General features: G+C 42.5%; 1 protein-coding gene across 1 annotated transcript in view; it reads left to right on the plus strand.

Annotated features, from left to right (window-relative positions):
* LOC311104864 (beta-1,4-galactosyltransferase 1-like) overlaps positions 1–15889 on the plus strand; it is a 28397-nt gene extending 12508 nt beyond the window's left edge. The window contains exons 4-6 of the mRNA XM_084146824.1: positions 1592–1714; positions 9656–9760; positions 11377–15889. Of these exons, the coding sequence (XP_084002950.1) occupies positions 1592–1714; positions 9656–9760; positions 11377–11506 (358 nt within the window). The 3' untranslated portion in view covers positions 11507–15889. The remainder of the gene's footprint in view (positions 1–1591; positions 1715–9655; positions 9761–11376) is intronic.
* The last annotated feature ends 57 nt before the right edge of the window (positions 15890–15946 follow it).

The following is a 15946-nucleotide window of genomic DNA, read 5'->3' on the forward strand; positions in this document are numbered from 1 at the left end:
TTACAACAGTCATGCTAATCACATTAGCGCACGTTAGCTCAACCGTCCCGTATACGGGACACCGATCCCGTAGAGGTTAACCCTCATTTGAGAGGTGTTTAAACTAGGGTTGGGCAGTATCCAGATTTTCATACCGTCCTTCTCTCACCCTGGGATTTACTGTATTACCGGCTTAGTACACAAGGGGGCGCCAAAAAGCCCATTGGGCGTCTATTACCAGAATGCTAACCAAATTAGCACAAGTAATAGCGGAGGCGAGTGCAAATGGAAATAAACTAATTGTAAAGACAGGCAATCCAGCTCATAAAGTTATACAAGCGAATGTGAACGAGAGACATTGTGCAAATGAAACACGTTTTGACGGGTGCTTGTCAGAAGGAAGAACAGTACTGGCTCTCCAGCAGCATGTCTACACGCTGTGTCTGTCTGGAGTCGCTAGGGCAACGGGCCTGCCTGCTCTGCTCGGGGAGGAGCAGACAAGCCGAGAACGGAGAGGAGAAAAAACACAAGGAAATCAAAATGGCAGTGACAGCTGTACAAATAACTAATCCAAAGGGCTTTGCCTTCTAAAACACGCAGACAGCTAACACAATATGATGCCCCGTCACCTTATTAATTCAACCACTTACTTAGATAGCAATTTAAACTTAGGGGTCGTGTTAACACAGATTTCTGAGTTTTTCACGCAGGAAAAAAAGATTAAACGCAGATCTAAAATGCTTCTTATTGTAATTTCTGCTCACCATCAGACATTTTGTGCTTCATTTGCACTTCTAAACTCAAATGAGAATTCACAAACGGCATTCTATCAGCAGACATCGCTCTGACTGATGTGTAGCTACTTTCTCCCTGGTACGGTAAGCCCATTTTTCTCTGGTAAAATGCAAGATTAACTTTAAGCAAAATGTTAAGAAATGTAGCTGGCTGCATTTTTTCTATGATATACTTAAACATTAGAAATATGATGGCCATGCATCGTTTTTTCAAAAAAGACCTTGCTTTTTCATTAAAAGCTAATTTACTTGTGTGGCTGCCAGCCAAATAGTGTTGCACTTCTGTTGTCATCTGATGAAAATGAAGCTATTATCTGCAGAATGTATTGCTCTAATGTATTTTCTGGGAAGGAAAACTATAGTTCCACGTCCCTGATCACTCTATTGAAGCAAAAAAAACACTGACTTTCAATATAAAACGCGACCCCTGTCAATACACAGCTGGACTCACCTGCTCCCACTTTCTCTCGTTGTACTATTTACAAACAAACATGTGACTGGCTCAACTGTTCTGGGGAACTACGTAAGCTTCATAATGTAAAATAATGTGACAGGTGAAATGAAGAACGCAATCTGCTTTGTCTCCTAACACATTGCACAAGTTGACTGCAGGTGTTTACTCAAATAGCTACAAATATAAATATGTAAACATTTCAAAGATTGTTTTGACGTTATTGAAAAACCATCCTGTGGCTATTTCCAAATACCGCAGTATACGGTGTATACGGTATACCGCCCAAGCCTAGTTTAAACTCTAATAAACAAATTCAAGGTTCTCCATTTATTTCTCTCTCTCTCTCGCTCTCTCTTGCTCTCAGATTGCCGTACAAACAGTACTTTGGAGGCGTGTCGTCAATGAGCAAGGAGCAGTTCCTCAAGATCAACGGCTTCCCCAACAACTACTGGGGCTGGGGAGGGGAGGACGACGACATTTTCAACAGGTCAGAGTCCGCACGGCCACTCTCAGACAAATGTGACCCGTTTCAGGAAGCTAGGTGTATGTCCCATGTCACTACTTCACAGGAGAGGCATTGGAACGTATTTTTTATATTTGGATCAAAATGCGTTTTTTGGCAGAAATACCTTCTGGAACATGTGAACTTAATAACAAACTTGTATTCCATCGGTAAATACAAATACAATTGTTAAATTACGAGCCTAGTTGGTTTAGCCACGGTAAAAGACAGGAACCTTTCTGCTAGCCATGATTGGCTGAGATAATGGATGGGCTGGACATGCCAGGAGATGAGTTTGGATTGGTCTGCCATGTAGCATGCCTCTGTTTATAACGTGAGAAGCTCAGTATGTGTTGATAATCCTTTGCACCGTAGCTGTTTTGAAAGATATAACGTTAGCCATCGAGAACTACAAAAGTTTTGCTCTCTTTTCTCAACAACATTGTTGCCCTGAATTTAGCAGGCACTATCGACAGATCAGTTGGAAAAAGTTATGATGGGCTACTTTCTGCACAGTGTGAACCGAGTGACTTGATACAATGCTGGCCAAACAAGATGTAGATACAAACAAAACTGAGTTAAATGGTTCCAGTCAGCCGTGAAGCATTCATCCATGTATATGGGTAAGAGTCTAGCTACGTTTTCAGATATTATATGTTTCTAATTTTGTCAAAGTCATTTTCATTGCAAGTTAAAGCGTACTGTTAGCTAGCGAACGTTAGCTTGCTGGCTCGCTAGCTAACGTTACGTGTATGATCTGTGTAGTAATATTATTAGAATCAGAAATCCATTTGCATTGCTAGTTATAGCCTAATGTTAGCAAGCTAGCTAACATTGAACCTAGCTGGTTAGCTTAGCTATCTGCAGATTCCTACTACAGCTATGACAATCAGTTTGTATTGGTGGTGGTAGTATGAGTTGGGATTATGCTGGTTCATGCCACTACATGTCTAAACAAAAGACTTCACTTTGGCAGATGATTATATGACCCATCAAGTTAGCCAGGTGTGTCTGGGGGTGATTATGGCCATCTATTGTATTTCATGACATGTGTACATGTCTAGACAATAGTGACCCATCCACTTAGCTAGATGTGGCCGGGGGTGGTTATAGCATTTCTTTCACATGACCCATCCACTTAGCTAGATGTGGCCGGGGGTGGTTATAGCATTTCTTTCACATGACCCATCCACTTAGCTAGATGTGGCCGGGGGTGGTTATAGCATTTCCTTCACATGACCCATCCACTTAGCTAGATGTGGCCGGGGGTGGTTATAGCATTTATTTCACATGACCCATCCACTTAGCTAGATGTGGCTGGGGGTGGTTATAGCATTTCTTTCACATGACCCATCCACTTAGCTAGATGTGGCTGGGGGTGGTTATAGCATTTCTTTCACATGACCCATCCACTTAGCTAGATGTGGCTGGGGGGTGGTTATAGCATTTCTTTCACATGACCCATCCACTTAGCTAGATGTGGCTGGGGGGTGGTTATAGCATTTATTTCACATGACCCATCCACTTAGCTAGATGTGGCTGGGGGGTGGTTATAGCATTTATTTCACATGACCCATCCACTTAGACAAGTGTGTCTGGGTAATAATTAGATTTTATTAATTTTATTAATAATTAGATTTTATCTGGACACTTTCTGTTTTTTATATTGCTACTATGCAAATATGCAAGTAACCATTTCACTGTACCGTTTACACCTTCTCTATCCCGTGCATGTGACAAATAAACGTAGATTTTATTTGATATAGTGTTTGTTTACCAGAGACGGTGATGTAAAGAACAACATGACCTGCACCAAAGTCAGATTAGGATATAGGTCGACTAGTTAAAGTATTTTTACCTGGAGTTTTCCTTATTGTAGGCTACTACTTTTACCACTTTTAGTCTTGAAATATTTGGTTGTTTACAAATCTTTGGTTGTTTACTGCACTACTCACTATGTTTAGCACATGGCCTCACATGTGAATCCTTAAAGAGATGGGTGGGGCTAAGGCTTAAGAGGGTGTGAACGATGCTGAATGGGTGTAGTCAAAGAAGAGCTCTCCAGTAGGTGTACCAAAACATTCACGGGCCATTTTCTCAAAAGTGGGGTTACAAGTTTATCAACTTCCAAAGCAGAATTACTTTCCCATTGTTCCTCAACTGCAGTGTATGATATACAATTTTCTAGCTCTGAGTCTCTACTTTTAGCCAATGTAAAAAACACAATTTCAAATTTTACTACATAGGAACGAATCCAGGTGGTGGGTCACAAATGGCTGTGGCTCATAGGAGCAATGTTGAAACCCTATTACATGGTTACATGGGCCTCGTTCTTGTCATTCGTCAGTGTGGGTTATTGTGTTTGTATTCCAACTTTTTGCATTGTTCCAACTTGCCCCAAAGGGTGCCCTTGTATACCACTACCACCATTTGCTCTTGAAGGAAATTATGTACCAGTGAGTAAGTAGCCTGTTAGCGTCCATTTTAGCCGAGGTGCTTTCACAAGCAGATGGGACACCCAAACAAACTTCTAATCCTGTCTCTGAGACAGTCCCTGAACACCCCCTCCAGCTATCTCCATTGATCCTGCCTGTCTCTCCAGTTTCTGAATGATGCTAACAGCACAGGTGAAAGTTGTTACTAAGGATTTTCTTCATATTTTTCATGTGACTGATCAAAATCAGGTTCTGTAAAACAGCAGGCTACATATTAAGTGTCACTTGCCAAATTAATCCAGTATTATTTAGTTTCTACCTATTAAATGCACAAAGGCTTGTTTCTCCGTACCTCTATCAGTAAGACAAGCAAGCATTTAAATCGCTAATGCTGTTGTAAAGATTGGAAAGAGTTTGGCATGACATTTGAATGTACCTTAAACCTTATTTGCCTTGATTCATGTGTTTTGAATAGCCTGCCTCTAGACTTACAACATGCTCACATAAGCATCACTGGCTTCAAAGGTCTGCTGTCAGAATGGCTTAAATGCTAATCAGTTTAGTCTTACGTGGCAATACTGTGAGTGTCATACAGTTTTGGACAGTTTTTCTAATTATGGAGGAGGAAGTGGTGTGCAGTGACCTGTAGAGCAAACATTTTTTTTTCATACAGGAACTCTATGATTTGACTATTAGATGTTTAATGTTCCTTTAGAAAAAATATGTTAAAAATAAATAGTTTCACAATATGAAAATGAGTTCAGTTCATAACAGGCCTTAAAATAATCAAATGAAATAAATAATGTCAAAGCAACAAAATAACTAGGGCTTTACAGTGATGATGAAAACGAGGGACATGTCAAAATGCTGAATTTTGGCACTTAAGCGTGTTATAAAAAAATATATATAAAAAGTATTTAAAATATCAAAGGGACGGTTTTGGATTAATTTCTCTCTACAGAACATATACTGTGCCTTGTTAACTTCTGCATTTGAGGCATGTGTAACCCTATAGCTACACTATAGATCAGCCAAACTGAACACTGTCTCCAGAACTTAATTATAGATGAACTCCACACATACTGATGAATGCCCAACAGCACAAGGTGTTAAGATGTTTTTTTTTTTTTTTTGTCTGCTGCTTTTTGAGCTCTTTGGAGGGGTTGCTTGATAAGTCACCGTATCCATTTTGATAGGGATACTGTAAACAATGGCAGACAGGAGGTTTCCAGAGATACTCAGTTATTCACAGCGGTCTGGAAGCTTTTATCGGCTGTGTCCCTGAACCTTGCTACACAAACAAGCAAGGCCAGACTATCTCCAGTGTAGTTACACCAGAGATCAAATCAAATGTTATTTGCCACATGCGCCGAATACAACAGGTGTAGACATTACAGTGAAATGCTTACTTACAAGCCCTTAACCAACAATGCTGTTTTTTAAAAGAAAAATGTAAAAGAAAAGTGTTAATGAAGAAAAAAAAAAAAAAAAGCTAATAGCTAAAGAGCAGCAGTAAAATAAAATAGCAGTAGGGAGGCTATATACAGGGGGGTACCGGTACAGAGTCAATGTGCGGGGGCAGCAGCTAGTCAAGGTAATTGAGGTCATATGTACATGTGGGTAGAGTTAAAGTGACTATGCATAAATAGTAAAATGAGTAGCAGCAGCGTAAAAGAGGGGGATGGGGTGGGGTGGGGGGGGGCAGTGCAAATAGTCCGGGTAGCCATGATTAGCTGTTCAGGAGTCTTATGGTTGGGGGTAGAAGCTGTTGAAGCCTTTTGGATCTAGACTTGGCGCTCCGGTACCGCTTGCCGTGCGGTAGCAGAGAGAACAGTCTATGACTAGGGTGGCTTGAGTCTTTGACAATTTTTAGGGCTTTCCTCTGACACCGCCTGGTATAGAGGTCCTGAATGGCAGGAAGCTTGACCCCAGTGATGTACTGGGCCATTAGCACTACCATCTGTAGTGCCTTGCGGTCGGAGGCCGAGCAGTTGCCATACCAGGCAGTGATGCAACCAGTCACGATGCTCTCGATGGTGCAGCTGTAGAACTAATTGAGGATCTGAGGACCCATGCCAAATCTTTTCAGTCTCCTGAGGAGGAATAGGTTTTGTCGTGCCCTCTTCACGACTGTCTTGGTGTGTTTGGACCATGATAGTTCGTTGGTGATGTGGACACCAAGGAACTTGAAGCTCTCAACCTGTTCCGCTACAGCCCCGTCGATGAGAATGAGGGCGTGCTCAGTCCTCTTCTTTTTCCTGTAGACCACAATCATCTCCTTTGTCTTGATCACATTGAAGGAGAGGTTGTTATCCTGGAACCACACGGCCAGGTCTCTGACCTCCTCCCTATAGGCTGTCTCATCGTTGAACTCCTGAGTGGCGCAGTGGTCTAAGGCAATGCATCGCAGTGCTAACTGTGTCACTAGAGATCCTGGTTCGAATCCAGGCTCTGTCGCAGCCGGCCGCGACCAGGAGACTCATGGGCGGCGCACAATTGGCCCAGCGTCGTCCAGGGTAGGGGAGGGAATGGCCGGCAGGGATGTAGCTCAGTTGATAGAGCATGGCGTTTGCAACGCCAGGGTTGCGGGTTCGATTCCCACGGGGGGCCAGTATAAAAAAAAAAAAAAAAAAAAAAAAAATGTATTCACTAACTGTAAGTCGCTCTGGATAAGAGCGTCTGCTAAATGACTAAAATGTAAATGTAAAATGTCGGTGGTCAGGCCTACCACTGTTGTGTCGTCGGCAAACTTAATGATGGTGTTGGAGTCGTGCCTGGCCATGCAGTCATGGGTGAACAGGGAGTACAGGAGGGGACTGAGCACGCACCCCTGAGGGGCCCCCGTGTTGAGGATCAGCATGGCAGACGTGTTGTTACCTACCCTTACCACCTGGAGGCGGCCCGTCAAAGTCCAGGATCCAGTTGCCAGAGGGAGGTGTTTTTAGTCCCAGGATCCTTAGCTTTGTGATGAGCTTTGAGGGCACTATGGTGTTGAACACTGAGCTGTAGTTAATGAATACATTCTCACGTAGGTGTTCCTCTTGTCCAGGTGGGAAAGGGCAGTGTGGAGTGCAATAGAGTGCATCATCTGTGGATCTGTTGGGGCGGTATGCAAATTGGAGTGGGTCAAGGGTTTCTGGGATAATGGAGTTGTGAGCCATGACAAGCCTTTCAAAGCACTTCATGGCTACAGATGTGAGTGCTACGGGTCGGTAGTCATTTAGGCAGGTTATCTTAGTGTCCTTGGGCACAGGGACTATGGTGGTCTGCTTGAAACATGTTGGTATTACAGACTCAGTAAGGGACATGTTGACAATGTCAGTGAAGACACTTGCCAGTTGGTCAGCACATGCTCGGAGTACATGTCCTAGTAGTCCGTCTGGCCCTGCGGCCTTGTGAATGTTGACCTGCTTAAAAGTCTTACTCACATCGGCTATGGAGAGCGTGATTGCATAGTCATCCAGAACAGCTGATGCTCTCATGCATGCTTCAGTGTTGCTTGCCTCGAAGCGAGCATAGAAGTGATTTAGCTCGTCTGGTAGGCTTGTGTCACTGGGCAGTTCGTGGCTGTGCTTCCCTTTGTAGTCTGTAATAGTTTTCAAGCCCTGCCACATCCGACGAGCGACAAAGTCGGTGTAGTACGATTCAGTCTTAGTCCTGTATTGACTCTTTGCCTGTTTGATGTTTCGTCGGAGGGCATAGCGGGATTTCTTATAAGCTTCCGGGTTAGAGTCCCACTTCTTGAAAGCGGCAGCTCTACCCTTTAGCTCAGTGCGGATGTTGCCTGTAATCCATGGCTTCTGGTTGGGGTATGTACGTATGGTCACTGTGGGGATGACGTCATCAATGCACTTATTGATGAAGCCGGTGACTGATGCGGTGTACTCCTCAATGCTATCTGACCACTTTTTTATTAACCGAGTCACTGGTGCTTCCTGCTTTAGTTTTTGCTTATAAGCAGGAATCAGGAGGATAGAGTTATGGTCAGATTTGCCAAATGGAGGGCGAGGGAGAGCTTTGTATGCATCTCTGTGTGTGGAGTAAAGGTGGTCTTGAGTTTTTTTCCCTCTAGTTGCACATTTAACATGCTGATAGAAATGAGGTAGAACGGATTTAAGTTTCCCTGCATTAAAGTCCCCGGCCACTAGGAGCGCTGCCTCTGGATGAGTGTTTTCCTGTCTGCTTATGGCCTTATACAGCTCATTGAGTGCAATCTTAGTGCCAACATCGGGTTGTGGTGGTAGATAGACAGCTACAAAAAATATAGATGAAAACTCTTGGTAAATAGTGTACAGCTTATCATGAGATTACCTCAGGCTAGCAAAACCTTGAGACTTCCTTAGTATTAGATTTTATGCACCAGCTGTTGTTTACAAATATACACAGACCACCATCCCTTGTCTTACCGGAGTCAGCCGTTCTATCCTGCCGATATAGCTTATATCCCGTCAGCTGTATGTTGTCCATGTCGTCGTTCAGCCACGACTCGGTGAGACATAAGATATTACATTTTTTATTTTTTATTATTACAGTTTTTAATGTGCCGTTGGTAGGATATCCTTAGTCTTAGGTCATCCAATTTGTTCTCAAATGATTGAACATTGGCTAATAGGATTGATGGAAGAGGCAGTTTACTCGCTCGCCGTCGGATCCTTACAAGGCACCCGACCTACATCCACGATATCTCTGTCTCTTTCTCATGCGTATGACGGGGATTTGGGCCTTGTCGGGTGTCTGTAGAATATCCTTCGCGTCCGACTCGTTGAAGAAAAAATCTTCATCCAATACGAGGTGAGTAATCGCTGTCCTGATATCCAGAAACTCTTTTTGGTCATAAGAGACGGTGGCAGAAACATTATGTACAGAATAAATTACAAATAACGCAACAAAACACACATAATAGTACAATTGGTTAGAGGGCTGTAAAACGGCAGCCATCTTCTCCGGCGCCATACTGGATATAATGATGAGATGCCAATGTTTTTTCTCAAAGTTGCCAGGATGTCCGTGCATCACACTTATCAGTGCACTCATATCAACCTAAGCATTACAAAACTTATATTAGATCAAATAAGCCTCACATATCAAAATAGCAATTCATTTTTATCATTTAATATTATTTGACACTCTCATGGGCCCCCCATACAAAACTCCTCACTTGCTTAATAATGTATGATCTGCTTAACGTGGACAGATTTTGGGCAGAGTAAACCCTCTCGCTTAGCCTCTTCCTCTCTGGTTACACCTATTGAGTTAGGCAATAGTGCACAATTTGCATCTCTTCCACAGAGGCAACTGAATGAAAACCAAATAACCTGTTTTACTCCCTTTCACGTCTATCCTACTTTTTTATTTGACCTTTTTTTAGGTTTATTTCACTAGTGTAAGAAAAACGGGAAGATGTTCTCCCTGGTGTAAAAGCTGTTGTAACTACTTCCCACAGCGTTTTAGTTAGACGGGTGCTCTGACTCATGCTGCTGTGTTTTAACAGGCTGAGCTCCAAGGGGATGACCATCTCACGGCCCAGCGGAGCCGTGGGGAATTGCAGGATGATCCGCCACAACCGGGACGGTGGGAACGAAGACAACCCACAGAGGTGAGGTTCCCCCTTGTGAACACGACTCCTGCACATTGCTCTCAGGGGCTGTATTTCCATCTATAATGTTACCCACTCTGTCTTTGTTCACTCCCTTTCACACAAATCTAGCCAAATTGGATTTAATAGGAGTAAGCAGTAGGTCCACCTAGGGATGTAACGATTCAACGATACGCATCGGTCCCCGATTTTCAAACGTTTAAGATACAAGCGCATCGGTCCGCGGACCCCAATCCGATCCAAATGTAGCATGCATCGGTCAAAAAAATCAATTCAAACGTTACGGTTCACTAAAACGTTTAGCTCATATTATGCCTACGTTCTTTTTACCTTCAGAAAATACCTCAACTTTTGTGACAACTGATGAGTCCTCTGTGTCGAACCGCATGTTACTGTGTTGACAGTCATTGATCTACAAGTCATTTCGCATGCAGGACAACCCCAGGCAATATCAGTAGCCTACATTTGGATCGGTTTGGGGTTCACTTGTATCTTAAACATTTGAATCGGGGACCGATGCGTATCGGTGAATCGTTACATCCCTACTAGTCTCCCTTATGGCTCAGCTCAGGTGCCTACGTAGTACGTACACCATAGACATATTTCATTTACACACACACACACACACACACACACACACACACACACAAGTCCGCTCAGACAGATCCAGCTCAGAGAGGCTCAGCTCATGAGCTCCATCAGCAGTTGATTTTAATTTAGAATGGAAAATGAATGTGTTTATGCAACAAATGTTAGGGCATCGTATCGATTCATTCTCTAGTCAAACCGAATCGTTTCAAACTAAAACTTATCGTACCTGTATCATATCGAAGCCCATGTATCTAGATAAGTATTGAATCATCTTGAAAGTGAAAGATGCACATCGGTAGGTCCACCTAGATTCAGCTATATTGGTTTCAGTTATCCAGCGCTATCGGATCTGTAAAGGAGAGCCGAAGGGAGGGAACAAAGGGTGTGCACAGCTGAACACTCCCCAGGCTCTCCTTGCCCTCGTCACACAAGGATCCAGTCACTCGCTTTTGTTTCCCTTGACGTCATTTCTCACTAACATTGACTGACTTGGTCAGCTCGGCCATTCTTCTCTGTACCGAAGCAAACTTAACACTGCAATAGAAACCTGGGCAAACATTGCTCCTGTAAGTCGCTCTGGATAAGAGCGTCTGCTAAATGACTAAAATGTAAATGTATTGATGTGCAATAGATGCCTGGGCAAACATTGACGTGCAATAGATGCCTGGGCAAACATTGATGTGCAATAGAAGCCTCAACATCCATAACAATAAGTGTGGTCATGATCACGCTAGGCCTCACTGAAAAGCCAATTAATTCATCAGGGCTATTGATTATCTATTGATCAGCGGCGGCAGTTAGTGAGACTGTATAGCTTATTACTTTTCAGTAGCACTTTGATTAGTTTGATTGTCGTGGTTAGGTTTTTTGAGGAGCGTTTAATTAAGTAGTGTTTAACAAGCAAAGATTTATGTGAAATCCAGAGGAGATGTTTGCTATAGGCTACACCTTTACCAAATAAAAAATAGGAATGGTTCTTAAACCACGTCATTGAATTGTGGTTGAACTGTGGTCTTTCGTTACAGGTTTGACCGCATCGCCCACACCAGGGAGACCATGAACAAAGACGGCATAAAAACCCTGTCGTACAAAGTGGTCAAAGTGGAGAAGGATCAATTATACACCAAAATTACGGTGGACGTGGGGAAAAAATGACTCAGAAAACCAATAAAAACATGAACAGCCTTGACAACCAATTTGCCACTGTGGTGGATGCAGTAACCAAATGTGCCTTGACACTAAATAATGATATGCCTTGGACTCTTTGGACTGTAACCAAATGTGCCTTGACACTATAAATAATGATATTCCTTGGACTCTTTGGACCACAGAGAATGACTGATCTAATCAGCAAACAAACATGTTCCACAATATTCCCTTTATTTTCGGCCTTTGCACATCCGATGGTGAATTGAACTGGGATTCCAGCGTTTCCATCATAGGATCCTGAAATCGTTGACACCAGGAATGAGAGTTGACATTCAGAACATTGACACACTGTTGGGCTGCTGAGACAAAGTCCTTTGTGAGCCATTTTGTCTTGAGGGGAGGTTGTGAAATGTTTAATTGATTGTCCGTTGCATCGGGGACTCTAAAATAATTAATTTTGTCATATGCATCTCTTCGCAATACTGTGGATGTTGTCGTTTGGGTTAATGTTGGGATAATTTTAGTTTCCTGTCACTTTTGGGGGATTTCTTGCTAGTCCTTTTTGATGCCTCTGCTGAGCAGGGTTTCAACCCATCCAATGCCAAGAGGTCAGGCCAAATATGGAACTCTACAATTCCGAGGTCAATAACAAAGCATATCACTTAGTTGTTAGGTTTTGTTAAAAGACAGCCAATCTTAAAGGATTTTTGTACTTTGATGTTCCATCAAAAGATTTTGAACTTAACAGAAAGGGCCTAGAATTACAAAAACAAGTTGTTGAAAAGGCCAAATCCCATGATATTTACATTCTAATTCTCACTGCTAAGGGTCCTTAAAGGAAAATTCCACCTAAAAACAATCTTTTGATATAGTCCTAAAATGTTTTGCATGTCAGAAATCAAAGTTTTCAAGATCTATAACTTTCAAAATACAGAAATACAGCCGGTATGATGCATTTTGCATCATATCATTTTGGGGGGGAGTTTTCCTTTAAGAGTATTTTGAACAATGTGAAAAGCTTTCTTGAAAGTGTGTCTGCTGAAGCTCCAGTCCCTGTGAAGACCATCCTTCAAGGTAGCCTGTAAGGAGGCCTCTCCCTAGTGGGGAAAAGAGGCACCTGAATGTATTTGCCTGGTGGTGTTGTGAGTGTGTGCCCTGAGGTAAAATGCTACCGCGCTGTTGTCTATCACGAGTGACTGGTGTTGATTTTAATTGGCCTCAATGATGTAGTAACCAAACCACAGGAGGTTGGTGGCACCTTTAATGGGGGAGGACGGGCTCGTTGTAATTGCTGGAGCGGAATGGGTGGAATGGTATCAAACACATGGTTTCCATTTGTTTGATGCCATTTGCTCCGTTTCGGTCATTATTATGAGCTGACCTCCCCTCAGCAGCCTCCTGTCACCACGTCTTCCTAACAGGTCATTATAGTTCCTCATATATATACAGTGAAAACTACTCAAGATTGTGCGCTATGACGCATGGCGTTGCACATGTACAGTTAGTAACTCAATCTTATTGAGGAAAAAAGCCATTGAGATTTCTGACTGGAGACTAGATATTACAGAATGAGTGTGCTGTCCGTACTCAGGCTTACATGTATGCCATTCTCTTCTGACTCAGTCCTTGGAGAATCTGTAAAATGACAGCCATTTCTGCCTTACCCAAATAAACTTGAAAATATCAATTAATTGGAAAACTTTAGAGAATACTTTATAATGGACCTTGAAACATTAGTAGAAGATATAGGTGTACATTAAACGCTGAAGCGAAGTCAGTAATTCCCTAGCTGTTTCACAAGATGCTGGACTATAGTTGGCTGCCTACTGTACATTCAGTACTGAATGTTCCAATGAAGCAGCCAAGCCATTATGCACACTCACAGCCTATATATATATATATATATATATATATATACAGTATGTTTCCACTGTAAAGCAGAGAATGCTCCTGATGTCATAGGGTTCCCCTTCTAGTTTTAGGGCCTTTGGGCTCGGTCTAGAAAGCCACATCACGGGCTTATTCAACTATGGTGAAACGTTGCATATAGAAATCTGTTATATAGAATGAGCACAATGTACATGGCGAATGGAGGTTTGTCAGCTCTATGCAATACATGTCTATACTCAAAATTGGGAGTGTTTGCCACATTGAATAAGCCTAAGGAAAGGCTGCATCACCACATACAGTGGGGGAAAAAAGTATTTAGTCAGCCACCAATTGTGCAAGTTCTCCCACTTTAAAAAGATGAGAGAGGCCTGTAATTTTCATCATAGGTACACGTCAACTATGACAGACAAATTGAGATGTTTTTTTCCAGAAAATCACATTGTAGGATTTTTAATGAATTTATTTGCAAATTATGGTGGAAATAAGTATTTGGTCACCTACAAACAAGCAAGAATTCTGGCTCTCACAGACCTGTAACTTCTTCTTTAAGAGGCTCCTCTGTCTTCCACTCGTTACCTGTTTTAATGGCACCTGTTTGAACTTGTTATCAGTATAAAAGACACCTGTCCACAACCTCAAACAGTCACACTCCAAACTCCACTATGGCCAAGACCAAAGAGCTGTCAAAGGACACCAGAAACAAAATTGTAGACCTGCACCAGGCTGGGAAGACTGAATCTGCAATAGGTAAGCAGCTTGGTTTGAAGAAATCAACTGTGGGAGCAATTATTAGGAAATGGAAGACATACAAGACCACTGATAATCTCCCTCGATCTGGGGCTCCACACAAGAACTCACCCCGTGGGGTCAAAATGATCACAAGAACGGTGAGCAAAAATCCCAGAACCACACGGGGGGACCTAGTGAATGACCTGCAGAGAGCTGGGACCAAAGTAACAAAGCCTACCATCAGTAACACACTACGCCGCCAGGGACTCAAATCCTGCAGTGCCAGACGTGTCCCCCTGCTTAAGCCAGTACATGTCCAGGCCCGTCTGAAGTTTGCTAGAGTGCATTTGGATGATCCAGAAGAGGATTGGGAGAATGTCATATGGTCAGATGAAACCAAAATAGAACTTTTTGGTAAAAACTCAACTCGTTGTGTTTGGAGGACAAAGAATGCTGAGTTGCATCCAAAGAACACCATACCTACTGTGAAGCATGGGGGTGGAAACATCATGCTTTGGGGCTGTTTTTCTGCAAAGGGACCAGGACGACTGATCCTTGTAAAGGAAAGAATGAATGGGGCCTTGTATCGTGAGATTTTGAGTGAAAACCTCCTTCCATCAGCAAGGGCATTGAAGATGAAACGTGGCTGGGTCTTTCAGCATGACAATGATCCCAAACACACCGCCCGGGCAATGAAGGAGTGGCTTCGTAAGAAGCATTTCAAGGTCCTGGAGTGGCCTAGCCAGTCTCCAGATCTCAACCCCATAGAACATCTTTGGAGGGAGTTGAAAGTCCGTGTTGCCCAGCGACAGCCCCAAAACATCACTGCTCTAGAGGAGATCTGCATGGAGGAATGGGCCAAAATACCAGCAACAGTGTGTGAAAACCTTGTGAAGACTTACAGAAAACGTTTGACCTGTGTCATTGCCAACAAAGGGTATATAACAAAGTATTGAGAAACTTTTGTTATTGACCAAATACTTATTTTCCACCATAATTTGCAAATAAATTCATTAAAAATCCTACAATGTGATTTTCTGGATTATTTTTTCTCATTTTGTCTGTCATAGTTGACGTGTACCTATGATGAAAATTACAGGCCTCTCTCATCTTTTTAAGTGGGAGAACTTGCACAATTGGTGGCTGACTAAATCCTTTTTTTCCCCACTGTACCTCCTCACTCTGTCTGGTAGCTATGTACAGACACTCGAAGACATGGGAGTAGTCCCATGATGTGTAGTCTTACTCTTTAAGCCTAGCATGCAGGGCTGCATTATGTGCAATGCATACCATTTTATATGCTTTTCTCAATCTACCTAAAGAGGCATTTTCAAGGTTGAAAACCAGTGTCTTTATAGGTTGGCTGAAGCCAGGTGTGTTTCTCCCAAAGACAATGGCCTTTGTTGAGAAAGCCAGCATTATGTATGCCAAGTGTGAATTCAGTTTGTTTTACAATAGTTAGCTGGCTAATCTATAAGGCTTCCATCACTCAGTTTGACCTTTTTCTTTTCATGTTGTCCATTATGATTCAATGTGTGCATGTATGCTTGTGATTTCTACAAATGCTTGTGTCTTTGTAAATCTTTTGCTGTCTTCACAATTTGATAAAAAAATAGATTTCCTGATTTGTGGGAATGTTTTGGTGAAGATGAAACAGCTCATGTGTAGGTAATTCAATGCTTTGATTTAAGTAAATGTCTTCTCATTCATTAACTTGGGTCAGAACACTAAGCGGTGGTTTCCCGGACACAGATTAAACCTATTCCTGGATTTAAGAGTATTCTTTTTGTACAAGCGTTATGTCAGCCAGCTAAACTCTGTCTTCTT

This window comes from Coregonus lavaretus (genome assembly GCF_964263955.1).
Source record: "Coregonus lavaretus genome assembly, chromosome: 29".
Classification (NCBI taxonomy): Eukaryota; Metazoa; Chordata; class Actinopteri; order Salmoniformes; family Salmonidae; genus Coregonus; species Coregonus lavaretus.